The following is a 24,792-nucleotide window of genomic DNA, read 5'->3' as shown; positions in this document are numbered from 1 at the left end:
GTAAGGGTGTCCTGGGTAGGGGTATCCTGGGTAGGAGTGTCCTGGGTAGGGCTGTCCTGTCTCGGCTGCGACAGGGGCCTGTGGCTGCTCCCCTCGTCGCTGGGTGTCACATGCCTGCTACATGCCGGAGGCCGCTCGCGGACCTGGCCTGCGAAATAATGCCCATGAACTTTGCATCCTGATTTGCATTGGGACAATTAATAAATCCATCCCTCAAGAAATCATCTTTATACTGCTTTGTTCCTGTTTTCAGCTTCATTGGTTGTTCACCAGAGATCCTGGAGTTCACACCAGCACTGCCGGCAACTACAAAGCGGAGAATCTTGCTCACGCCCATAGCATGTGACGTGCGCATGACCTCTCTGCCTGCGCTTCTGGAAAGAAGACACCATCGATTTTTAAATAAAATTTGCTCCTGGATCAGCATGCTGATGTCTGGAGCAGTCAGTCTGCCTCGCTGGGCACCGGGCCTGTGCATTACTGAGGGGGCATGCATGCGCGGGATGTCCAGCGTTCTGAAAGCTGGTCATGGCCGTTGGGCACTTCTTCCTGCAATCGGGAACACCTCAACCGATGGCCCGGCAATCCTCCTGACACCCACATGCTGGTCGTGATGCTGAGTTTGAAAATTGCTGCTTTACAGTACTCTGATCTTTGATGGTAGATGTGACAGCTGTATAATGGTGGTTTCCACAGATGTGTTGATGGAAATGACCACCTTATCTATATACTACGATTCCAAGTGCTATGCAAAGCCCTCAACTAAATTGATGCACCTTGACATCGTGTGTAAACTCTTTAGTACACCAAGCATTTAGTTGTTTGTATCCGTCAGTCTTCTATTGTAGCCTGGCCTATCATCATAGAATTCCGACAAGTGTAGGAGGACCAACGGGTCTGTATCAACCTTCTGAAAGAGCACCCTAACCAGGCTCCCGACCCATCCCTGCAACCCCACCTAACCTGCACATCCCTGGACACTAAGGAGCAATTTATGGTCAACTCACCTAACCTGCACATCTTTGGTATGTGGGAAGAAACCGAAGCACCTGGAGGAAACCCACGCAGACACGGGAAGAAAATGCAAACTCCACAATCATCCAAGGCTGGAATTGAACCGGGCCCCTGCCAATGTGAGGCAGCAGTGCTAACCACTGAGGAAGCAGCACTAGCCACTGTGCCACCCCATCATACTTTTCCTGACTCTTTTGCAATGGAACTAGTTTGCACCCCTTAGTGAGCTACCAGCTGTGACCATGTGATATTGTGAAGCAACTTCCTGCACTGCATCACTGCTCTTGGAACTACACAGATTTCCCCCACTTTGTCAAGGATGGGGTAGGTAGAGAATTAGAATGACTGGTAATCAGAAACCCAGAGTGAAATTCTTAAGTGAATGAAGGTGTTCTGCAAAATGGCCAACGAATCCACATTTGGTCTCCCCACTGTCGATGAGGCTTCATTGTGAGCAGCAAATATAGTATATTTTAAACTGAAAGCAGTCCAGAGCCTTTATAGTAGTTTTCCCACCCTGACCTCAAACTTCCACTGTTCCAATGAAGCTCAAGGAACATCTCGGGTGGGAATCTGTTCCCCCAGCTATGGTTCACAGTGATGTGCCGTTCATCGGCAGCAGAATTCTCTTCTCCTGTGCCATCAATGGGATTTCCCCTTGAAGCCATCCCACACTCCCGGCGGGAAAAGAGAATTCCAACAGCCGGAGAATTCAAATAAGTATTTTGCAGTCTATCAGACATGCTGAGGAATTCCAGCATTTTTCAGTTTTTAATCACAAGCCAAGGTGCTGTATTTAGACTAGATCCAGAAGGACATTTTTATCATTTTATTTTAAAAACTGATCTAGTATATGGAGAAGAAATTATAAAATAATTATCTTCCTTCTGCACATTTTTGATAATCAAGATGTCCTTCAACAACTTTACATCACGCTTTTAACAATGTGGCATCCCGCAGTGCTTCCCATGAGCATGATAATTTTACCATAGCTAAAATTGTGTAATCTTGGAAACACATTGTGTAAATTAAGGGACAAACAATCTTGATTTTCACTGCCCAGTGGGAAAGGTAGATAACTTGAGTGCAGGCCAGAAACTGGAAAAACAATTTCCTCTTTAGCAATGTCTAGGATCCAATTGCATTAAAGTGTCTTTTTTTTCTTGGGTATCTGGCCTGCATCAAAGGTTATAAAATTTCCAACTTGGAGAAAACACAAAGGAGCTTCCCATGAAAATATAAACTGACCCTTATGGAAATGGTTCTTGTATTTGTAAGAAATGTTACTCGGCTATACAGTGAAATTAAGTCAATCTGAATACGCTGTAATAAAAGTGGAGTACAAAGTCTGATGACTGTAAAGAAAGAGTTTAGCAGATGAATAGACACCATAAGTACAGGGGTTGGCTCTTGAATATTTTTTAATAATTGCCTTTCTGCTACTATTTTCAAAGTTATCACAGTTATACTGTATAGGCAATTGTTCTATACCACCATCTGAATTTAACATCAACATCATTTTTCTGCATGTGAACAAAGTTACAGGATAGTTAGAAATGCCAGGAGGTTGGAACAGAACAGCACCCTGAATAAATTAAGGGAAAAAAGCAATATCAAATACAAAAATAAATTTATACAACAAAACAATGGATTACAGCAAAATATACATTTCTCTCCTTTACTTTAGCATTTAACATTATGCCAGTTCATGTTGCTTTTTCAATTTTAAATGGAGACAGTCACCATTCAAAATGCAGCATTAATTCAAAATGCAGCCTTAATTAAGTAATCATTACAATTTCAAAATAAACATCAGTCACAATACTATAAAGTCAAAACAGTTTTATTGTTTATAAAGAATTAATTTTTCCCCAAAGTTGTTTTAATTGCATAGAAGGAACATACAGATGTTCTTTTTTGGAAATACTAGTAGAAAGCTCAATTGTCTCAAGCTTTTTTAAAATTGTTTTTATTTTTAAAAAAATCAATACTAAGCTCTACTCACACATGTTTCACAAAAGGAGGTTCAAATAAACGGACCAAATGCGTGGTCTGGGGTAATGTTTGCAATTTTTCTGGTAAACACTTACCCTAATACAGAATATTGAACCAATCTCAATTGATTGTGCTGCTGATAACGTGCAATGGCAGACGGCAAGATTTTGATATGTCAGCAAGCACAAGTTGATGTGTCAGGATTTTGGGTTGCTTGTACAATTCCTTACAGGAACTCCAAGAGCTATGGAGTTGTGAAAGAAAAATATTCATGGCCGAGAAGGAAGACAACCAAATCTCAATACTCTACCAGTGCCACTCTCAAGCCAGCTGCCAAGATTTGTGCAAGAGCAGCTGGGGCGACCGGTCCAAACTTTAAAAAAAAATGAAGCTAGTTGACTCCTGCTCAACACATTTTCCTGAATGAAGCAACAGATTGAGAAATTAGCATGAGTTATAAATGAATGAACACTGACATATTTACCTCACCAATGAAACTAAATCAAATAGATCAGTGGTACAGAAAAGCTGAGAAACAATTGGTATCTAAAATGTCATCAGCCAAAATACACAACCACAAGTTTTCTATGAAATACAATTTCATAGTAATTCCCTCCAACATGAAACATAAAGAAACTGTGCAATGTAATATCACTTTGTATACTGACTACACATAGTCAGGTGACATTGCATGGAACAGAGGCATGTAGCCTACTGGATATTCCAAGCTATGAAGTATTTCATTTGGATAATTGATAGAAGTGAAGCCATTTAAAGAGAAACCGTACTAGGAATACCCTAAAAATGGATTACAATAACTCAAGATATTGAGCATTTAATTTGATTCTCCACAAAATCTACCCTTGTACCATAATTTTCTTAATCTTCAATGAAAAAAACGGAAGCAACAGTGTGCTTTTAATCAAGACTTAAGATGACAAAAAGAAACTCAAAACTCAAACTGCCAACCATCTCTTGATAATGGTAGTGACTCAATCCTTTGTACCTAATGGTAAATGAACAAGCTTTTCACTCTTTTGAGTCTCTCAGGTTGCTGTACTTCTACGCAGCTCCTTTCTTTAATACACTTGTGCCATCTTCAGAAAGCTGTGCACAATTTGTTCAGTACAATAAAGCTCCTTCCAATTTCAGAGCTGGGCCTGCCCAGTTTCTTGTGGGAAGCTTTTTACAATATTAAGTATTTATACATGCTCCAATTACCAGATTTCATTTGTTTTTTTCTCCTTTTACAAAACAAAAATACAAATCCCTTTTTGAAATGGATACAAACAATGAAAATGGCATTAAGACATACATAGACTGCTCAGTACACTCTAGTTACAGTTAACAGTACAGCAGATTACCAGCTTTAAGTCTTCCCAGTAAATATAACAAGCTAGTAGGAACATGGGTGATGACATCCAAATTAGTATTTGTTTATTCCAAGGATCCGAACTCCATGTAGCTGAGGCAGCTTAGGAATCAACACCGTCAAGAGAGATGCTGTATTGACAATAAAATGTGTTGGGTCATACTTAGTGTAAAAACTGGCCAGGAAATACCTGCAAGAAATAAAATCAAATTTAGCAAACTCAAATGAAAAGTTCAACAATTGTTTCTTGTAATTTCACATAATTTAACAAAGGCCCTTTGCTCCTCATACCAATATAATTCTTATTCATAGGATTCTGCACCTCCATGAGCTATTTAAAAAACAAATTGCAAGCATTTGTTAAATTCAGTATTTCTCTTATTTCCATTGTTTATCATTTAGCTATTTAGAGTGAAGGAGAAAAGTGACCTGCTCTCAAATCTCTGCTCAACGTTGAGCTAGCCACTGTGCTGCAATACGTCTTTCATTTGAATTGCATTTTATTAAATTCTTTTTCAAAATTTAATGTTCTGACTAAGCTGGCCAAAATCCAAATTGCTGATGGTGCTGGCTGGTTCAACCTTGGCAGAGTGAGTTTCAGAAAGAATCATTGTTGCAAATCAATTTAATATACTTTTATGTCTACAATTCCCTGATATGTGCCTTCACCTCCTGCAGATTTAACCATAGCCATTCATCCACCACTCTCCATAAACGTTTGTGCTCATATCGAGTCTGCACTGAGTTCTAATGGCTCATTCCTCTTGAACCAAGTTGGTTCCCCAATGTCCTTCAATAACTCATTTAAAATCCTCATCCGAAGTCTTTAATCTTTCCACGATATTAACCCAGCCCATCTCCGAAACCTTCCCGAGCCTTACATTCCACCTAAACATCTGGCTCCTGTGACTCGACATTTTGTACATCACCCCCTCCTTTCATTGGATTGGTGCAGAGCTTTGAACTGTATGGGCCTTACTCAAAGAACCCCCTTCCTACCCCTGGAAACATTTGCACCTTCTTTAAATAAACATAAAACTCCACCTCTTCAGCCAGTTATTTGACAATTTCTCCTAATCTTGTCTTTCTAGACTTCCCGTTGCATTTTCATTAGGTCCATCTACAAAGCACCTTGTTTTTTTTTGTATATTACAGGTAGAATATAAAGGCCGTTACTTGTATTTGCTAAAATTTTCATTTGGATATTAAAATATTTCCATCACTTTTCCTTCCATTTTGTTCTATAATACATTGTCAGTAGCCAGACGTCTGGCTTACTCACTTGTTCTGCTGGCCTGTTTACAAGTTTAATGTTATTTCAAAGAACAAAGAAAAGTACAGCACAGCAACAGGCCCTTCGACCTTCCACACTGTGCCGACCACAATTCCTAAAAAAAACCTTCTGCTCTGACTCGGTCCATATCCCTCTGTTTCCTCCCTATTCATGTACCCATCCAAATGCCTCTTAAATGTTGCTAATGTGCCTGCCTCCACCACATCCTCTGGCAGCACATACAATGCACCCACCACTCTCTGCGTGAAAAACTGCCACACACATCTCCCTTAAACTTTCCCCCTCTCACCTCGAGTCTGTGCCACCTTGTAATTGAAACTTCCAGCCTTGGAAAAAGCTTCCAACTGTCCACCTTGTCTATGTCTCTCATAATTCTGTAGATCTCTATCAGGTCTCCTCTCGGCCTCAGTCTTTCCAGTGAAAACAATCATAGTTTATTCAACCTCTCCTCATAGCCAACACCCTCGAGACCGGGCAACATCCTGGTGAACTTTCTTTGCACTCTCTCCAAAGCTTCCACGTCCTTCTGAAAATGTGGTGACCAGAACTGCACGCAATACTCCAAATGCGGCCTAACCAAGGGTTTATATAGCTGCAACATGATTTCCCAACTCTTGCACTCAGTGCCCCAACTGATGCAAGCAAGCCATCTGCCTTCTTAATCACCTAGGCCACCTGTGTTGCCACCTTTAGGGCACCGTGGACCTGCAGGCCCAGATCTCTCTGTATGTTAATGTTCCTAAGGGGTCTGCCATTTACAGTATAATTCATACCTAGATTTGATCCTCCAAAATGTATCACTTTGCATTTGTCCGGATTAAACTCCATCTGCCATTTCTGTGCACAAGTCTCCAATCTATCTATATCCATTTGTATCCTGTGACAATCCTCGGCACTATCAGCAACTCCGCCAATCCTCGTGTCATCCGCCAATTTACTAATCAGACCACACATTTTCTTCCAGATCATCTACATCAGGGGTGGGCAAACTTTTCCGTGCAAGGGCCACATTCAGAAATTCACAATTCACAAAGGGCCGCATAGTATATTAAGTAAAATAATTACTTCACCCGGTTATGATTCTGGGCGCCTCATATAGAACATAGAACAGTACAGCACAGAACAGGCCCTTCGGCCCTCGACGTTGTGCCGAGCAATGATCACCCTACTAAAGTCAACGTATCCACCCTATACCAGTAAGTAACCCAACAGCCCCCCCCCATTAACCTTAAAAATTTTTTTTAAAAAAACAAAAAACATTTGTTTAAAAAAATTTTTTTTTTTTTAATGACTTGGTGGGCCGCAGAAATACCTTTGGCGGGCCGCATGCGGCCCGCGGGCCGTAGTTTGCCCACCCCTGATCTACATATATTACAAATAACAGAGGTCCCAGCACTAATCCCTGCAGAACACCACTAGCTACAGATTTCCATTACGAAAAACACCCTCCCACCGCTACTCTCTGTCTTCTATAACCAAGCCAGTTCTGTATCCATCTAGCCAGCCCACCCCAAATCCCATGTGATTTTAGTTTTTGTACCAGTCTGCTATGTGGGACCTTGTCAAACGCCTTAATAAAGTCCGTAGAAACTCGCTCAGCCCAATATGCTCTCCATTGAAACATCAATCACCTGGCCTGGCTCATTCCCCAAACAAGTCTAGAATGGCACCCTCCCTGGTTGGATTGTCAACATACCGTATCAAAAAGCCCTCCTGGACACATCTAACAAATTGCTCTCCATCTGAGCCCCTGGCTGTAAGGGATTCCCAGTCAATATGGGACAAGTTAAAATCACACATCACAACTACCCTGCTTGTTTCACATCTTTTCAGTATCTGACTACACAAACGTCCCTGTCTCCTGCGGCTGCCGGGAGGTCTATAGTACAATCCCAACATTGAGATTTCATCTTTCTTATTCCTGAGCTCCACCCATAATGTCTCACCACAAGATCCCTCCAATGGGTCCTCCCTCAACACAGCTGTGATCTGCTCCTTAATCAGAAATGCAACTCCTCCGCCTCTTTTATTTCCCCTCTGTCCCGTCTAAAACAATATCCTGGAACGTGAAGCTGCCAGTCCTGACCCTCCTTTAACACGTCTCCGTAATTGCAATTACATCACAGTCCCATGCCGTAAGTGTAGAGACTGTGGAAAGAGGCGAGACTGAGATAAACATAGCGCAGAGTAAGAGCAGACAGAGGGAAGCCGCAGGGCTCAACAGGACTGTAGGTCTGGAGTGGGTTTGCTTCAATGAAAAAATGTATAACAGCCAATTATTTGTCGAACCATGGCAAAGTGCTGTGTGTTTTAATTGAGGATAGGGAGAGGAGGGAGGCCCCAGGTCTACTTCTGCCGGAATGGGAATCAAAACCTCACAGTGTTGGTGTTAATCACACCCTAGCCGTACAGCCAACTGGGCTAACTGAGGCCTCCTACGAGCAGTTCATACAAGCAGCTAACATATCAGACTCTGATATCAGTGTGGTCCCATCATATTTGCTTTGCTGTTTGATTACAAACTTCAAATTTGCAAGTACAGTTCTAGCTAATTAAAACAATTCAACTTCTCTTTGCAGTTGGATGCAATCACACAAGAGGAAAGTAGAAAGTTTAGTAATGTCTGAATTCATCTTTAATTCTATTCTGAAAATAAAGTCACATAGAAAACACAACCCATCTGAGGACGTTTTGTGGTGTTATCTACAATGCAGTGCTCAATTTCAGAACAGTATCATTAATGTAGCCGTGCAATCACAACAGCACAAGATGGTATACGAATTATGATTTATATGCATTTACTTAAGCAAAGTGGGTTCTTACAGAATAATTGGTGAGATAGTAAGGAATTTTCTAGAAGATGTAAATTGTACTCCATAATCCAGTTGTTCCCAATGTGTCAGAAGTCTTGCTTTCCCTTGATCAGGTGTTTCAAAGGGTGTTCCTTTGACTGCATGCAAGAACACATACATTCCCTGCAGATAAATGGAAGCATAACATTATAAAATGACCACACGCCAATCAGAAACAAATACCAAAAGTAATGGACATGGTTCTCCCAGGAAAATCAAACCTTGCCCAAATTAGGAAACTAAGGATTAAGGCTTCCCACAGCAATTGCAATTTTTCCTAACATGCTTTGATGCAAAGATTAGATGTTAAAAGAATCTTTGAAAGTAAAGTTTTTAAAAAACAAATTTAGAGTACTGTATTATTATTTTCCAATTAAGGGGCAATTTAGCGTGGTCAATCCACCTAACCAGCACATCTTTGGGTTGTGGGGGTGAAACCCACGCAGACACAGGGAGAATGTGCAAACTCCACACAGTACCAAACCACAACCATCCTTAACTCAGGCAGTTATCATTCTCTCAGTCACTGAACCTTTTATGAATTGACTCAAGTCTTTACCACTGTTTGGTTATTCTGTCCCGGCTCTCTCAAAGGGGTGGCCAGCCGCTTTAGTCCGGAGACAGAAACCCATCTTGTTGCCAATTGAAGTGGAAAATAACTTATTCACACCAAAAAGTTGAGTCAAGTCAATTTATTGGCAAAGGCTTTTGGGAGAAAGCCAGGCACTCCGCAGTGCTCGTGGTCACCTTCTCAATTGTACAATGTCTATTAGCCTCTTTTATGCATGTACATGGGTTAGTTCCTAATTAGCTTGGGGGGTTACATACATGGCCAATTAGGCCCCCCTAGCAACAATTAGCTTCCAGTCACATTCCTCTGAAACCATTTGTTATCTAATGCTCGCAACTCTTTGTTCACAATTACGAGGATAACAGGTGTCTCAAAAGTTAACGGTCAGTTTGTCAGCTACAGAATGACTCAGCAATTAATCGGAACATTGCAGATGTGTTAGTAGGTCAGTTAGAGAATGACTCGCCACTAACTCTACTTATCAGGTCATTGCGGAATTAGATTGCCGTGGTTGTCAGTCCACACTATTGCAGGCATAAGCTAGTGTCAAATGACTCAGCAGTCCACACTATTGCAGGCATAAGCTAATAATGAAACATAATAAAATAAATAGATTAAATGAATAACCTCTAATGTAAATTTCTCTTAACAGGTTGAATCCCCAACTCTTTTCTAATCTTCCTATCAATTACCTGGAATCTATGTCCCCTAGGTACTGACCCCTATTAAGGGAAACAGGTCCTTTAGATCTACTCTATGAAGGTCCATCAATTTTGTACAGGTCCAAGGAAAATAATCTCAGTCGATCCAATCTTAACACAGCTAATTTTTTTTCCAGTCCTGGTGACATAAATATTTGCATAGTGACTTCAATACAATGAAACATTCGAAGGCATTCTGAAGGAACATAAGTGAATGTATGATATTGAGCCACACAAGATTATATTTGGTCAGATGACAAAAAGCTTAGTCAAAAGCAGTACGGTAGCACAGTGGTTAGCACAATTGTTTCACAGCTCCAGAGTCCCAGGTTTGATTCCCGACTTGGGTCACTGTGTGTGTGGAGTCTGCACGTTCTCCGTGTCTACATGGGTTTCCTCCAGGTGCTCCGGTTTCCTCCCACAGTCCAAAGATGTGCAGATTAGGTGAATTGGCCATGCTAAATTGTCCTTGGTGTCCAAAAAGGTAAGGTGGGGTTACTGCGTTACGGGGATAGGGTGGAGGTGTGGGCTTAAGAAGGACTCAAGTAGGGTGCTGTCTCCAAGGGCCGGTGCAGACTCAGTGGGCCAAATGGCCTCCCTCTGCACTGTAAGTTCTATGATTCTATGAAAAAGGTAGGTTTCAAGAAGGGGGAGAGCAAGGTACGGTAGTGGAGAGTGTAGAGATGAATTCCCCTACATTTAAGTCTAAATTATTGATATATACCATGAAAAGCAAAGGACCTAGATCTGAGCCTGGCAGAATCCCACTGGGAACAGCCTTCTGGTCACAAAAGCAGCTATTGACAGGAGAAAAGCATAATGGTCAACGAGCCAATTTTATATCCAAATTGCCACCTTCCCTTAAACACAGTCGGGTTTTGATTTTCTGACAAGTCTGTCACATGGGATCTAATCAAAAACCTTCCTAAAATCCATCTGCATCAAATTTGCTACAATCAATCCTCCTTACCTACACAAAAAAATGAAGTCAAATTAGTCAGATGCAAGCGTTGCTCAACAAATCTATGCAGACTCTCTTGACTAGTTGTGTGTCTTTCTTTTTTAAAAATAAATTTAGAGTACACAATTTATTTTTCCAATTCGGGGCAATTTAGCGTGGCCAATTCACCTAACCTGCACATCTTTTGGGTTGTGGAGGCGAAACCCACGCAAACACTGGGAGAATTTGCAAACTCCACATGGACAGTGACCCAGAGCCAGGATCGAACCTGGGACCTCAGCGCCGTGAGACAGCAGGGCTAACCCACGGCGCCACCGTGCTGCCCGTGTGTCTTTCGAAATTGATGATAAATAGTGTATCCGAATATTTTCAAATATTTGCCCACCGGGTTTAGGCCTAGTGTCTACCCCTTCCTCCTTTTTTGAATGGTACATCACTAATCCCTTTCTAGCACCTTGCCTATAGCCAGAGAATATTGGCAAATGATGGTCAGAGCCTCTGCTACTACTTCCCCAGCTTCTTTTAACAACCAGGGTTACAGTTCATCCAGGCTTGACAAACTCATCCACTTCCAAAGATGCTGAACTCCTTTTACTATGCTTATCCCATTTTAGACTCTTCATCCTCTATAAAATCTGCATTCTCCCCCGCTCTTGTGAAGACAGGCAAAAACGTTCATTACAAACCATATCCAAGTCTTCTGCCTCCACAAACCGGTTATCTTTTGATCTCCAACTGGCCCTACTCTTTCTTTAGTTAGCTTACTGTTCTTTATAACATCATAAGTTATAGGAGAATTAGGCCATTCGGTCCATCGAGTCTGTTCTCCCATTCAATAATGGCTGATATGTTTCTCATCCCCATTCTCCTACCGCCTCCTCATAACCCCATATCCCCTAATTAATCAAGAATCTATCTCTGCCTTAAAGACACTTGTTTACTTAAAACATCTTTGGGTTTTCCTTTATTTCACTTGCCAATATTTTTTGATGCCATCTTTGTTGCACAAACTTTCTTTATTAATTTCACCCCTGCACTTTCTATACTCCTCCAGACTTTTTGAAATATTGAGTTCTTGGCATCAGCCATTAGCTCCTCTTTTTTGCATTATCCTATCCTGTACGTTCCTTGATGTAGATTGTGGCCCCTTTCTCGCTGTCTAGACAATAAAATGCAGTTGCTGCCAGGTTAAATTAGCACATTTTTTTCTTTACTAATCAAAACGTCCTGTCATTTCCACTCAATGCCAACTTCTACTATAGCTTTAATTCCAGGGTGCTTATCCTAGCTAAGTAGTTAGAAATGTAACGGAGACTAGTATTTCCAACTTTAGCACAAGAATTTAAAACCAACATTTGATGGAATGTAAAGCCTCCAGCAAACATTGCAAAATAATAAACACACTTTATTTCTGCCCATTAATGAATTATTCCGACTGTATATTTAAAATTCATCCAAAACTGCAAAAAATAAAATGGCTCCGTTATTTATCTCTAACTGCATAATACCTATGGGACCTCTATAACAATCACATTTGGCTGGAGATATTGGATTAATTTGAAGGTAACTATCTACATTATCCCCACCTGCTGTTCATTGTTCTTTTTAAAAGGTGATCGCTGCTTCCCAAGTACAATAATAATGGAAAAAAGGTAACTAAGTTCAAACATAGTTGTTCAAACATAGAATTGCTGTGAATTCTTTTTGTGACCTTAGTTGCAGATCATTAAAACATTTGATTAAAATAGCAAGCACCTACTTTCTCCTGCATTTTTTGATAGTTAGAAAGCAACCTGACATTTAGGACAATGCTCAAAAGCAGATTAAGTGCATTCCAAGTACCTGTCATACAGTGCAAGTTTTGGTTTACAACCCTGAAATACAATGAAAGCAGTTGTGATATCGAAAAAGCAATTTCTAATTAAAAATCCAAAACCGTTTTCTAATCAACCTTGCAGGAAACACTCATTGCATAGGTCTGTTAGTAATTGATTCTTTGATGACTGCAATAATTTGTATGAAACGATTTTTGCAGAAAATGCAACGGGCTATATAAAACAGCAAACAGTGGCAGTCTAAATGGTCAGTTACTCACCAAGTTGTGAATTACATTTGTTAAAGTCCACACAACAGGAACAGTGAAGAAGGGGATGCTCAAGAGCACTATATGAAGCATCCCAACACCAAGTGCATATGTCAGCCATATTCCACGGCTGTTCATTACTCTGGTGTTGGGATTCACTTCACTGTGCGCAACACCAACATTCATCTTTTTACCTGCGAGGATTAAGAAAAAAAGAATTTACATATGTGCCTCCTTGGAGTCAAGCATTTAATTTTTTGAATCAAATGAAAATAAGATCTGTTGAAAGCTCCTCATTGGTTAGACAATGATTTAAAAAGATGGTACTCTTTATGATACACCTAACTCAATTGCTATCATTTCTCCCACACCCGTTTTCTTCCAGTCTGCTTTCATTTTTCTTTTTTTTTCTTTTATGGGATGTGGGTGTCACTTTTAAGACTAGCATCCGTCCCCATCCCTAATAGTGCTTGAACTGAGAGGCTTGCTGGCCCTTTCAGAGGGCAATTTTAAGTCAACCATGTTACTGTGGATCTGGAGTCACATGTAGGTCAGACCAGGTAAGGAAAGCAGATTTCCTCCCCGAAGGCAAATTTCCTCCCTGAAAAGGTATTGGTGAATCAGATGTTTTTTTAATGACAATAGATTATAGTTTCATGGTTACCATTACGGAGACTTGTTTTCAATTTCAGGTTTTTAAAATTTAATTTAAATTTCACCAGCTGCCCTGATGGGATATGAACCCGTGTTCCTAGAACATTAGCCTGGGCCGCTGCATTATTAACTGTACTACCACACCACCATCTTCACCCCAAAATCAATGAATGCAAATGTAATATATGTTTAGCATAGAAATAAAAATAAAATACTTCAGCAATATTTTAATAGCGTTATAATATAAATATGTTTATAAAACCCATCATCTGTTACTTTTATTTGCCCTGTTATTTCACAGCCCTATAATAATTTCTATGGCCCTCAAAATCTTGAGTATAGCCCTGTCAAAATCCTGGGTTTGTCTTGTTCTATGGAAATCCTGTCCTGATTCCATTTTTGCCTTCTAAAAATACATTTGTTTTGCACTCTGTCCATCTCACCTTTAAAGATTTGCCAGTAACAGAGGGATGATGAAGGCAATGCTGTTGGATGTGTACATGCACTTTAAAAAAAAAATCTTTATTGTCACAAGTAGGCATACATTAACAATGCAATGAAGTTACTGTGAAAAGCCCCTCATCGCCACATTCTGGCGACTGTTCGGGTACACTGAGGGAGAATTCAGAATGTCCAATTCACCTAACAGCACGTATTTCGGGACTTGTGGGAGGAAACCGGAGCACCCGGAAGAAACCCACGCAGACACAGCAAGAACGTGCAGATTCCACACAGACAGTGACCCAAGCCAGGAATCGAAACTGGGACCCTGGTGCTGTGAAGCAACAGTGCTACACACTGTGCTACAGTACCGCCCCAAAAGGTGTTTGATAAAGTGCCACATAATAAACCTGTCAGCAAAATTGAAGCTCATGGATTAAAATGGGCAGTGATTGCACGGAAATAAAGGTACCGGGTGATAGAAAACTGAGTAATGGTAACCGTTTGGACTGTAGCAAGGTATTTAGTACTCCCCAGGGGTGGTAGGACCACTGCCGTTCGTGATATATGTTAATGTCTTGGGTAGAAAGGGCACAATTTCAAAATTGTAAAGTGTATAAAACTTGGAAGTTGGTGAACTGTGAGAAGGGTGGTGACCTGCTTCAAGAGGACATCGACTGGTTGATTAGACAGATATTTGGCCAGTGAAATTTAATGCAGAGAAGTGCAAAATGATACATTATGGTAGGAAGAGCAAGGAGAGACAACATAAAACGGAAGAGTATAATTCTAAAGCATATATAGAACCAGAGAGCCTATTGCATAAATAGTAGAAGATGGCAAAGAGAAAGTAATAAAAAAAACATTTGGGTTAATTGTCTTCATAAGCAGGGGCATAAGAGTACAAAGGAAAGGAAGCTATTGGTGAAATGTATCAACAGTAGTACAGCCACAATTGGAATTAGGTTCCCAATTCCAGGCATTGTACTTTAGGAAGGAGGTTACTTAATGAAGAGGAGTGCAGAAAAACTTTAATAGAATTGTTCTGGGGATGAGGGACTTCACTATAATGGATAGGCTGGAGAAACTGGAGTTGCTCTCCTTAGGGAAGAGGAGACTGAGAGGAGATTTCATAGAAGTGTTCAAAATCATAGGTGTCTAGACAGATAGATGGAGAGACGGTGGGAGCGTCGTGAACCAGAGGACAGAGATCTGAGGTGATCGGTAAAATAGCATCTTGGGGAATTTCTTCTAATGCAGCGAATGATTATAATCTGGGTGCACTGCCTGATGTGGTAGAGGCAGATTCAGTCGTGGCTTTCAAATGGGAATTGGATAAGTAAATGAAGGAAATAATGCGAAGGGCTACGAGGAAGGATGGGGGAAATGGGGTTAGCTGGATTGTTCTTGCAGAGAAGCAGCACAGACTGGACTGGCCAAACGGCCTCTTTCTGTCCTCTAACAGTTCCATGATTTCCCACCATTATTCAGTTGACCTATTTGCTAACCGTTCTAACCAATTAAATCACTTTTCCCTTTCCCAGAATGGCACTCCTGACTTGCTCCATCCCTTTTTCAATTTTACATTGAATCCAATATGTTGCAATTGCTATTTCTAATTGCTTTCCAAGCAGCTGGTTACGCCACTTTATTTCCAAAAAATCAAGCAATGCTCCATCCTCACTGCAATCCAAAATAACTTTTCATTCTGTTTAACAATTTTGTTCTAGTGTTTATGTTCTAGCACCCTCCTACTTTACCTCAGCTACCAACATATGCTTCTGCTCCTTAATTATTCATTTACATGTATTATCTTTATTCCATTTTATACGGATATAATTAAAATGACCAGACCTTATTGTTCTGTTAATCTGCCATAACACTTAATTTTATTCTAATTGTGAGCCGTGGCTCGGTGATGGAACTCTAATTTCCCAATCAGCTTGCAGGTTCAATTCCCACATCTGAGACTTGAGTTTGTAATGTGGAGTGACACATCAGTGGGAAGACACAGACATTAAAGTAAGAGCTGATATCATAGCACTATTCAAAGATTGAGTTCCCTCAGTTGTCTTGGCCAATATTCATCCTTAAATCAGTATCACAAAACAGATCGTCTCATTGCTCTACACAAATTGCCAAGTTACCTACATACAATGTAAAGTACTTTGGGCTATTGTGAAGTTGTGAAATACACTATAAAAGCCTTTTTTTCTATGCAGACCTCAGTCACTATTTCATTTTCAATGTTTTGTTGCATGAAGTGCAAATGAAAAATGGTAACATTTCCCTTCCGATTTTCAATTACGACCTGGACCAGACCCATACAGTGGCTTGGATACCAAAAGAACCCCCAATATTTAATTTGTAAGAATGAGGGGGAAGGATATTCACTCCAGGAGTGACTTCGCGTACAAATAGGGATGTTATATTAAGACAAACTTTATTACTAACACAGTATTACTCTAACTTTATCAGCATACAAGAAAATAACTTACAATCGCCTGTTAAACAATGCTTAACAATGAAATGAAACACTCCTAACTGCTATTGTTTATCTCCACTCAAGCAAAATTCATCTTGGTCAAAATCCACTTTTAAATGCAGTTAGCAAACACAGGGCTAATTTTGAATAGTGTTCCTTTTAAAAGACTGAGTGGAGAGAGATCAATTCAGTCATGAAACAGTTGGACTACTGTTTAAACTGGCAGCCTTTTCAAAACTCCTGTTCACAGACAAAATCTAAACTAAACTGTTTTGAGAGAAGCTGGTCTGTTCACATCTCAATCTTTAACTAAACTCAACATCTGACTGCTTCAGCCCCTGGCTCCTCCCATTAACTACATAATCTTCCCAAAGCCAAACACAATGTCTCCAATTATATACTCCCCAGGGAACCTCCTTTATATAAACAAAATTCCACTACTTTTACAATGCTTTAATGATACTTTTGTAGCCACAATGCCTAGCTGTCTTTCCATCAGGATGTTTAAAAAATATTACTGGAGCACTCACACTCACTAATCCACTTTTAACCCGTACCAAATGGGTATAATGAATATATTTGAAATTTCTACATTCATCAGATTAGCCATATTGGTTTTTGTTTGATATCCACAGGCCAATTTTATGATGGAGCACTGTATTAACACAATCTTTTTCCTCATCTCATAAAAGATTGGATTGGATTTGTTTATTGTCACGTGTACCGAGGTACAGTGAAAAGTATTTTTCTGCAAGCAGCTCAACAGATCATTAAGTACATGGGAAGAAAAAAGAAAAAATGAAAATACATAATAGGGCAACACAAGGTATACCATGTAACTACATAAGCACCAGCATTGGATGAAGCATACAGGGTGCAGTGTTAATGAGGTCAGTCCAAAAAGAGGGTCATTTAGGAGTCTGGTAACAGCAGGTTTTTGAGTCTGTTCGTGCATGTTCTCAGACTTCTGTATCTCCTGCCCGATGGAAGAAGATAGTGAGGAATCGTAAGTTCCAAGTTCTGTCCAAACGTATACAGCTCAGTTATAGCTACTATTATTCCATAGCTATCATTACATCCAATACTCCAATTTGTTGGTGAATGTTGTTTCAAATGCTACTCAATCCAGACTAGATTACGTAGAATTTACAGTGCAGAAGGTGGTCATTCAGCCCATCGAGTCTGCACCGGCTCCTGGAAAGAGCACCCTACCTAAGGTTAACACCTCCACCCTATCCCCATAACCCAGTAACCCCACACAACACTAAGGGCAATTTTGGAGCTGTGAAGCGATTGTGCTATCCACAATGCTACCATGCTGACACCAACCAATGTACCACTTTAAAACAATTCGTTGTTTAAAATCAGTTAGTCTGAAATAAGGTTTACTATGACTATTTTACATCGATTCAAAATACCAGAGGCAAAAAGGTGGCAATTAACAAAATAAGATCTGTGCAGATTTGTGCTCACCTTTAATCTATCTAAACGGGGAGGAAATCCCCTGCATTCTGATGTTTTGATCAATATCTACCAACTTTCGATACTATTGTAGGAGGGGAATGTAACAAAGATTCCACCACATCTCCTACAATCGAGAATTGTGACAACACTTGCGGTGCACTGAACGACTGCGTCGCCTAATTTCTCAAACCTATTAGCTAAATATTAACTAAGTCAACAAAACAAATTTAAAAACCGTTAAAACGCTAAGGAAATTGCAACATGTGGTGTTAACCCTACTCAAGCACTTTGTGTTGAGAGGGGGGAGGCTGCCTTTGTAGGGCTAGGCCACAAAGGAGAAGGAGGAAGACCAGAATAGAGAGCTGCAGCTCCCTGCACTCAGACATCTCCAAAGGCACAAAGGCAGTTTTCACTCCACCTATTGCAAGGAAAAGCCAAAGGTAGCATTTCGCCAGTGATTTCCTTACCGAGTTTTGGCTGAGGCGCTGCTTTAATGGGGTTAGAGCCTCCAGCCCTCTGACAGGATGGTCCCAGATTGAAACAGACACAGCACCGGAAACACGGTGACGCACTTTGAGTGACAGTCACAGCAGAGACTACCCACCAATCAGCAGGGAGCCTGGAGAGGAATCGATCGGGGCGGGGCTTCCGCCAGCTTGGAGGTGCGTGGAGTCCAGGGTCCAGCACAACAGGTACTGGGAGTGAGTGTGGACTCAGTCCAGCCCAGTAGGTACTGGGAGTGAGTGTGGGCTCAGTCCAGCCCAGCAGGTACTGGGAGTCAGTGTGGACTCAGTCCAGCCCAGCAGGTACTGGGAGTCAGTGTGGACTCAGTCCAGCCCAGTAGGTACTGGGAGTGAGTGTGGGCTCAGTCCAGCCCAGCAGGTACTGGGAGTCAGTGTGGACTCAGTCCAGCCCAGTAGGTACTGGGAGTGAGTGTGGGCTCAGTCCAGCCCAGCAGGTACTGGGAGTGAGTGTGGACTCTGTCCAGCCCAGTAGGTACTGGGAGTGAGTGTGGACTCAGTCCAGCCCAGCAGGTACTGGGAGTGAGTGTGGGCTCAGTCCAGCCCAGTAGGTACTGGGAGTGAGTGTGGACTCAGTCCAGCCCAGCAGGTACTGGGAGTCAGTGTGGACTCTGTCCAGCCCAGTAGGTACTGGGAGTGAGTGTGGACTCAGTCCAGCCCAGTAGGTACTGGGAGTGAGTGTGGACTCTGTCCAGCCCAGTAGGTACTGGGAGTGAGTGTGGACTCAGTCCAGCCCAGTAGGTACTGGGAGTGAGTGTGGGCTCAGTCCAGCCCAGCAGGTACTGGGAGTGAGTGTGGACTCTGTCCAGCCCAGTAGGTACTGGGAGTGAGTGTGGACTCTGTCTAGCCCAGCAGGTACTGGGAGTGAGTGTGGACTCAGTCCAGCCCAGTAGGTACTGGGAGTGAGTGTGGGCTCAGTCCAGCCCAGCAGGTACTGGGAGTGAGTGTGGACTCTGTCCAGCCCAGTAGGTACTGGGAGTCAGTGTGGACTCAGTCCAGCCCAGCAGGTACTGGGAGTGAGTGTGGACTCAGTCCAGCCCAGTAGGTACTGGGAGTGAGTGTGGGCTCAGTCCAGCCCAGCAGGTACTGGGAGTGAGTGTGGACTCTGTCCAGCCCAGCAGGTACTGGGAGTCAGTGTGGACTCAGTCCAGCCCAGTAGGTACTGGGAGTGAGTGTGGACTCAGTCCAGCCCAGTAGGTACTGGGAGTCAGTGTGGACTCTGTCTAGCCCAGCAGGTACTGGGAGTGTGTGTGGACTCTGTCCAGCCCAGCAGGTACTGGGAGTGAGTGTGGACTCAGTCCAGCCCAGTAGGTACTGGGAGTGAGTGTGGACTCAGTCCAGCCCAGCAGGTACTGGGAGTGAGTGTGGACTCTGTCCAGCCCAGTAGGTACTGGGAGTCAGTGTGGACTCAGTCCAGCCCAGTAGGTACTGGGAGTGAGTGTGGGCTCAGTCCAGCCCAGCAGGTACTGGGAGTGAGTGTGGACTCTGTCCAGCCCAGTAGGTACTGGGAGTCAGTGTGGACTCAGTCCAGCCCAGCAGGTACTGGGAGTGAGTGTGGACTCAGTCCAGCCCAGTAGGTACTGGGAGTGAGTGTGGGCTCAGTCCAGCCCAGCAGGTACTGGGAGTGAGTGTGGACTCTGTCCAGCCCAGTAGGTACTGGGAGTCAGTGTGGACTCTGTCTAGCCCAGCAGGTACTGGGAGTGTGTGTGGACTCTGTCCAGCCCAGCAGGTACTGGGAGTTAGTGTGGACTCTGTCCAGCCCAGTGTGCAGCAGGCACTGGGAGTCAGTGTGGACTCTGTCCAGCCCAGTGTGCAGCAGGCACTGGGAGTCAGCGTGGACTCTGTCCAGCCCAGCAGATACAGGGAGTGAGTGTGGACTCTGTCCAGTCCAGTGTCCGGCAGCAGGTACTGGGAGTAAGTGTGGACTCTGTCCAGCCCAGCAGGTACTGGGAGTGAGTGTGGACTCTGTCCAGCCCAGTAGGTACTGGGAGTCAGTGTGGACTCTGTCTAGCCCAGCAGGTACTGGGAGTGTGTGTGGACTCTGTCCAGCCCAGCAGGTACTGGGAGTTAGTGTGGACTCTGTCCAGCCCAGTGTGCAGCAGGCACTGGGAGTCAGTGTGGACTCTGTCCAGCCCAGTGTGCAGCAGGCACTGGGAGTCAGCGTGGACTCTGTCCAGCCCAGCAGATACAGGGAGTGAGTGTGGACTCTGTCCAGTCCAGTGTCCGGCAGCAGGTACTGGGAGTAAGTGTGGACTCTGTCCAGCCCAGCAGGTACTGGGAGTGAGTGTGGGCTCTGTCCAGTCCAGTGTCCGGCAGCAGGTACTGGGAGTCAGTGTGGACTCTGTGCAGCCCAGCAGGTACTGGGAGTGAGTGTGGACTCAGTCCAGCCCAGCAGGTACTGGGAGTGAGTGTGGACTCAGTCCAGCCCAGCAGGTACTGGGAGTCAGTGTGGACTCTGTGCAGCCCAGCAGGTACTGGGAGTGAGTGTGGACTCAGTCCAGCCCAGCAGGTACTGGGAGTGAGTGTGGACTCAGTCCAGCCCAGCAGGTACTGGGAGTGAGTGTGGACAGTGTCTAGCCCAGCAGGTACTGGGAGTGAGTGTGGACTCTGTCCAGCCCAGCAGGTACTGGGAGTGAGTGTGGACTCTGTCCAGCCCAGCAGGTACTGGGAGTGAGTGTGGACTCTGTCCAGTCCAGTGTCCGGCAGCAGGTACTGGGAGTAAGTCCATACTCTGTCCAGATCAGTGTCCGGCAGGTGCTGAGAATGAATGAGGAGTCTGCCCTGCTGTACAAAGATATCTCAGTCATCTTTTGACCAGGCACGCGGGTGTGTTGTCCCTGGAGGGTTTACAGACTTCTTCCATTGAATGTATAGTACCGGTATTTAAAGCAGTTGATTTGTGTGATAAATGGTGCTTAGGTTGGCTGCACCAGAAAGCTATTGCGACATCTCTATTATTTATATTTAAATTCAGGTATTTGTCCTTGTCAATTTTTGAAATATTTAACTGGTTGCACAACTCTAGGAAATGCTGTACATCCAATGGTTGGCAATCTACGGCCCATCAGGATTCTGAGTGTGTCCCGTGAGACATTTTGTTGCCTATTGCCCACGCAGTGGTTCTGCTAGTTTCTGCCCATGTAGTTTTTTTTTCCTACCAGGATGGCTGAAGTGATATACACGTAAAACAAGTACATTTGAAGCAAAGTGTGTGCTGATTGTACACATTGACTGTGAGAATCATGTGCTCCCTCTGCGTCCAATCAAAACACAGCTCCAGTTCATTCAGTATGCCCTACAAATTCTAGGTACACATGTGCAGTTAGCAAAATTACCCTATCCCGCGAGACCGTCTTGGTTATCACACAACTGGGTGTGGGAGGCTACCCTTTTTATATTACCTTTGCCGATAATTTAATTTGCCCCGAATGCTTTGTGTTGAAGTGATGTGATAAAGAAGGAGAATCAATTGCAAAATTAGAAAGTACAGAGGAAGAAGACATAACCAAAGAGAGGAAAATCGGTGACGAGAGCAAAACGGTAAAAGAGAGTTGGTGGATTATTTTGTTACTGAGCAGAAAGGGAGGCAGTTTTGCTTGATTTGCAACAAGGTGATATCAGTTCCAAAAAAATATGTGAAGAAACATTCCTCTTGTGTCATAAAATTTCCAGGAGGTTCTGCCCAACGTGCTTGCCAGCTTTCAAATCTGAAGGGAGCTATGGAAACACAAAGCAGATACTTCGATGAGCATTAAATCAGAGTGACGCAGCAACTTTGGATAGCTTTCGTGTTGGTTTTTGAGGTTTATGAGTTGCATTAATATATGAACAATTAAGCATTTTCTGTGACAAATTATGAAATATTCAGCGCACATAAAATGTATTATATCTAATTCATGGGGTCATGGTTTGTGCACATGCCTGATTTCAATTATGCAGCCCACCGAACTGAAGGGGGGGATACCTGCGGCCACTCACTAGCCGGGATTTCACTTCACAGTTGTACATACCAGTTAATGAAATATATGCTCACTTTGATCCCTAGAAACACTGGAAGACCTTTTTTTTTTGGAAATGTTTTTTATTGAGTTTTCATATTTTATATCCAACGCAAGACCTTTTTTATAGACTTTCCTTTATTTTATGATGATACCAATAAAAGTGCAAATTTTAAGCAAAAAAAACAATTTTGGCAGAAATTTTTGGAACCCAAGATCACCCTTCAATTTACAATTGTGTGAATTAACTAAAAATAATTTACTCTCTTGTTGCTGGGAAGTTATTTCAGTACTGAAACAATTGAACCCGTTTCACAATCTCTTAATGCATTCTTCAAGTTGCAGACTTCTCTTTTCCTGCTACTCTTTGAGAAGGTTTAAATGCAGGAAGTGCTTTATTCATTATGAATTTAGTATTCAAATTCCACTGCACAAGTGCTTTCCCTGTTCATTTTCCCCATGGGCTTTAACAGTTACCATTCTGATTAGACATTCTCACAACCACTTGCATGATATTTATTCTCCATCTTGCACTGGTGACCCTACTTTCTGCACCGTAATTTCTAAATATAATTTTGCATTGCTGAATTTCTCCTCTAGTGGAGTGTGCGTCGGCTGTATATGCGCCATTATTCTTGGCTTCATTCTTTTCTCGCTCCTCTCAAATCACATGTGATTTCAAAATATCCTCAGCTCTCTTTGCTGCTTTGTTGCTGCTTTTGTTTTCCAGTGAAACTATCTGTGGTATTCTTCATTCTTGCAGCAACCATGTCACCACTTGTTTCACCGGCGTTTTGCAGGGAGCTGTGGCACATGCACCAGTGGTTCATTTATTTTACAAGCCATTGACTAGTGTCCCAAGAACTCGATCCATATGAGACAATCTAATCTGCAGCACTTGGTGCTGTCAGTTCAGTCACTTCTGTATTTAGAACAAAGCAACTAAGTGATTGCTTTACCAATAATCTGTTTTGTCTGGGAGCATAATAATTAAATTAATAATCTTTATTGTCACAAGTAGGCTTACATTAACACTGCAATGAAGTTACTGTGAGAAGCCCCCTAGTTGCCACATTCCAGCACCTGTTCGGGTACACGGAGGGAGAATTCAGAATGTCCAAGTTACCTAACAGCCCGTCTTTCGGGACTTGGAGGAGGAAATCTAACAGTGCTAACCACTGTGCTACCATGCTAATCATGATCTCCACTTAGTTTTAATTTTTGACTCGCCCCTTTAGTTCACACTCGGAACTTTCTGCCTTGGCCTTCGAGACAGTATTCAAAAAACTGAATGAAAATGTAAGAGACTGTGCCTGAACTCTCTTTATCAACTTAATACCAATGATAGTTTGCCCCATTTAAATTTCATCACTGTCCCTCCCATTCTGTAGCTACTGTACCCACATTTTACCTTTGTATTGTGGGATAGCCTGGCCAAGTTACCTGTTGTGAATAATATGCAATTTTCATCTTTTTATGCCTGGTTATAATCTATTCCACAATTAGTCGTCTGTTTGTAATAAGAGTGATCACACCTGTACTCCCAACAGTTATCAATTTGCTTGCCTTTCTTTTGTTTGTGTGGGCTGGTTTAGCACAGGGCTAAAGAGCTGGCTTTTAAAGCAGACAAAGGCAGGCCAACAGCATGGTTCAATTCCCGTACCAGCCTCCCCGAACAGGTGCCGGAATGTGGCGACTAGGGGCTTTTCACAGTGACTTCACTTGAATCCTACTTGTGACAATAATTTTCATTTCATTTCATTTGAAGAGCCCTGTAGCCATCCTATTACCTACCAGTTTTGATGTAAATCTCGAAGTGAAACATCTTGCCTTTTTATAAATCCTTTTGGATGCTTTTGCAGCTGCTGTATGATCCAGGATTCCGTATTTCCAGTATTTAGACAGTTGCGTCTGTTTGGCAAATGTACTTGCTTGATGTACTTTCCTATACCTCTTATTATTGTTAATAACTTTATAGAGAAGCATCGCAGTAGTATGAAAATAAATAAGCATTGCCAACTAGATTTTTAAAAAAATCATTTACTGGATGTGCGTGTAACTGGCTCTGCCCGTATTTATTACCAACCCTTGTTGCCATGGTGGTGGCGAGTTGTCTTCTTGAATCACTGCAGTCCCTGAGGTGTGGGTACACCCGCTGTACTATTTGGAGGGAATTCCAGGATTTTAATCCTGAAAGAGTGACAATAAATTTCCAAATCTGAATGGTAAGTGATTTAGAGGGGAACCTCCAGATGGTGGGGTTCCCAGGTATCTGTTGCCCTTGTCCTTCTAGAAGGTAGTGATCGTGAGTTTGGAAGGTGTTGCCTAAGGAGCCTTGATAAGTTTCTGGAGCGCATCTTGTAGCTGGTACACATGACTGCCATTA

At 42.5% G+C, this 24,792-nt stretch overlaps 2 protein-coding genes across 8 annotated transcripts in view; one reads left to right on the top strand and one right to left on the bottom strand.

The window, feature by feature from the left end:
* Nucleotides 1-2,417: 2,417 nt before the first annotated feature.
* Nucleotides 2,418-18,486, bottom strand: ormdl1 (ORMDL sphingolipid biosynthesis regulator 1). 2 transcript variants are annotated; one of them, XM_038789159.1, is made up of 4 exons: nucleotides 18,355-18,486; nucleotides 12,856-13,037; nucleotides 8,499-8,650; nucleotides 2,418-4,571 (listed from the first exon to the last, which is right to left on the bottom strand). In XM_038789159.1, exons 2-4 carry the CDS (start codon nucleotides 13,027-13,029, stop codon nucleotides 4,436-4,438), a joined length of 462 nt encoding a protein of 153 aa, XP_038645087.1. In that variant the 5' UTR covers nucleotides 13,030-13,037; nucleotides 18,355-18,486; the 3' UTR covers nucleotides 2,418-4,435. The 2 variants fall into 2 exon arrangements, with proteins under 2 accessions (XP_038645087.1, XP_038645086.1); XM_038789158.1 differs by lacking the exon at nucleotides 18,355-18,486 and adding an exon at nucleotides 17,897-18,342.
* A 35-nt stretch (nucleotides 18,487-18,521) lies between these two features.
* Nucleotides 18,522-24,792, top strand: part of pms1 (PMS1 homolog 1, mismatch repair system component) — a 174,339-nt gene continuing 168,068 nt past the window's right edge. For all 6 annotated transcript variants that reach the window (XR_005459750.1, XR_005459749.1, XR_005459748.1 and 3 more), the window contains exon 1: nucleotides 18,522-18,579. The gene's annotated coding sequence lies outside the window, so the exon portion shown is untranslated. The remainder of the gene's footprint in view (nucleotides 18,580-24,792) is intronic.

This window comes from Scyliorhinus canicula, chromosome 2 (genome assembly GCF_902713615.1).
Source record: "Scyliorhinus canicula chromosome 2, sScyCan1.1, whole genome shotgun sequence".
Classification (NCBI taxonomy): domain Eukaryota; kingdom Metazoa; phylum Chordata; class Chondrichthyes; order Carcharhiniformes; family Scyliorhinidae; genus Scyliorhinus; species Scyliorhinus canicula.
This window is presented reverse-complemented; position numbering and strand designations above follow the sequence as displayed.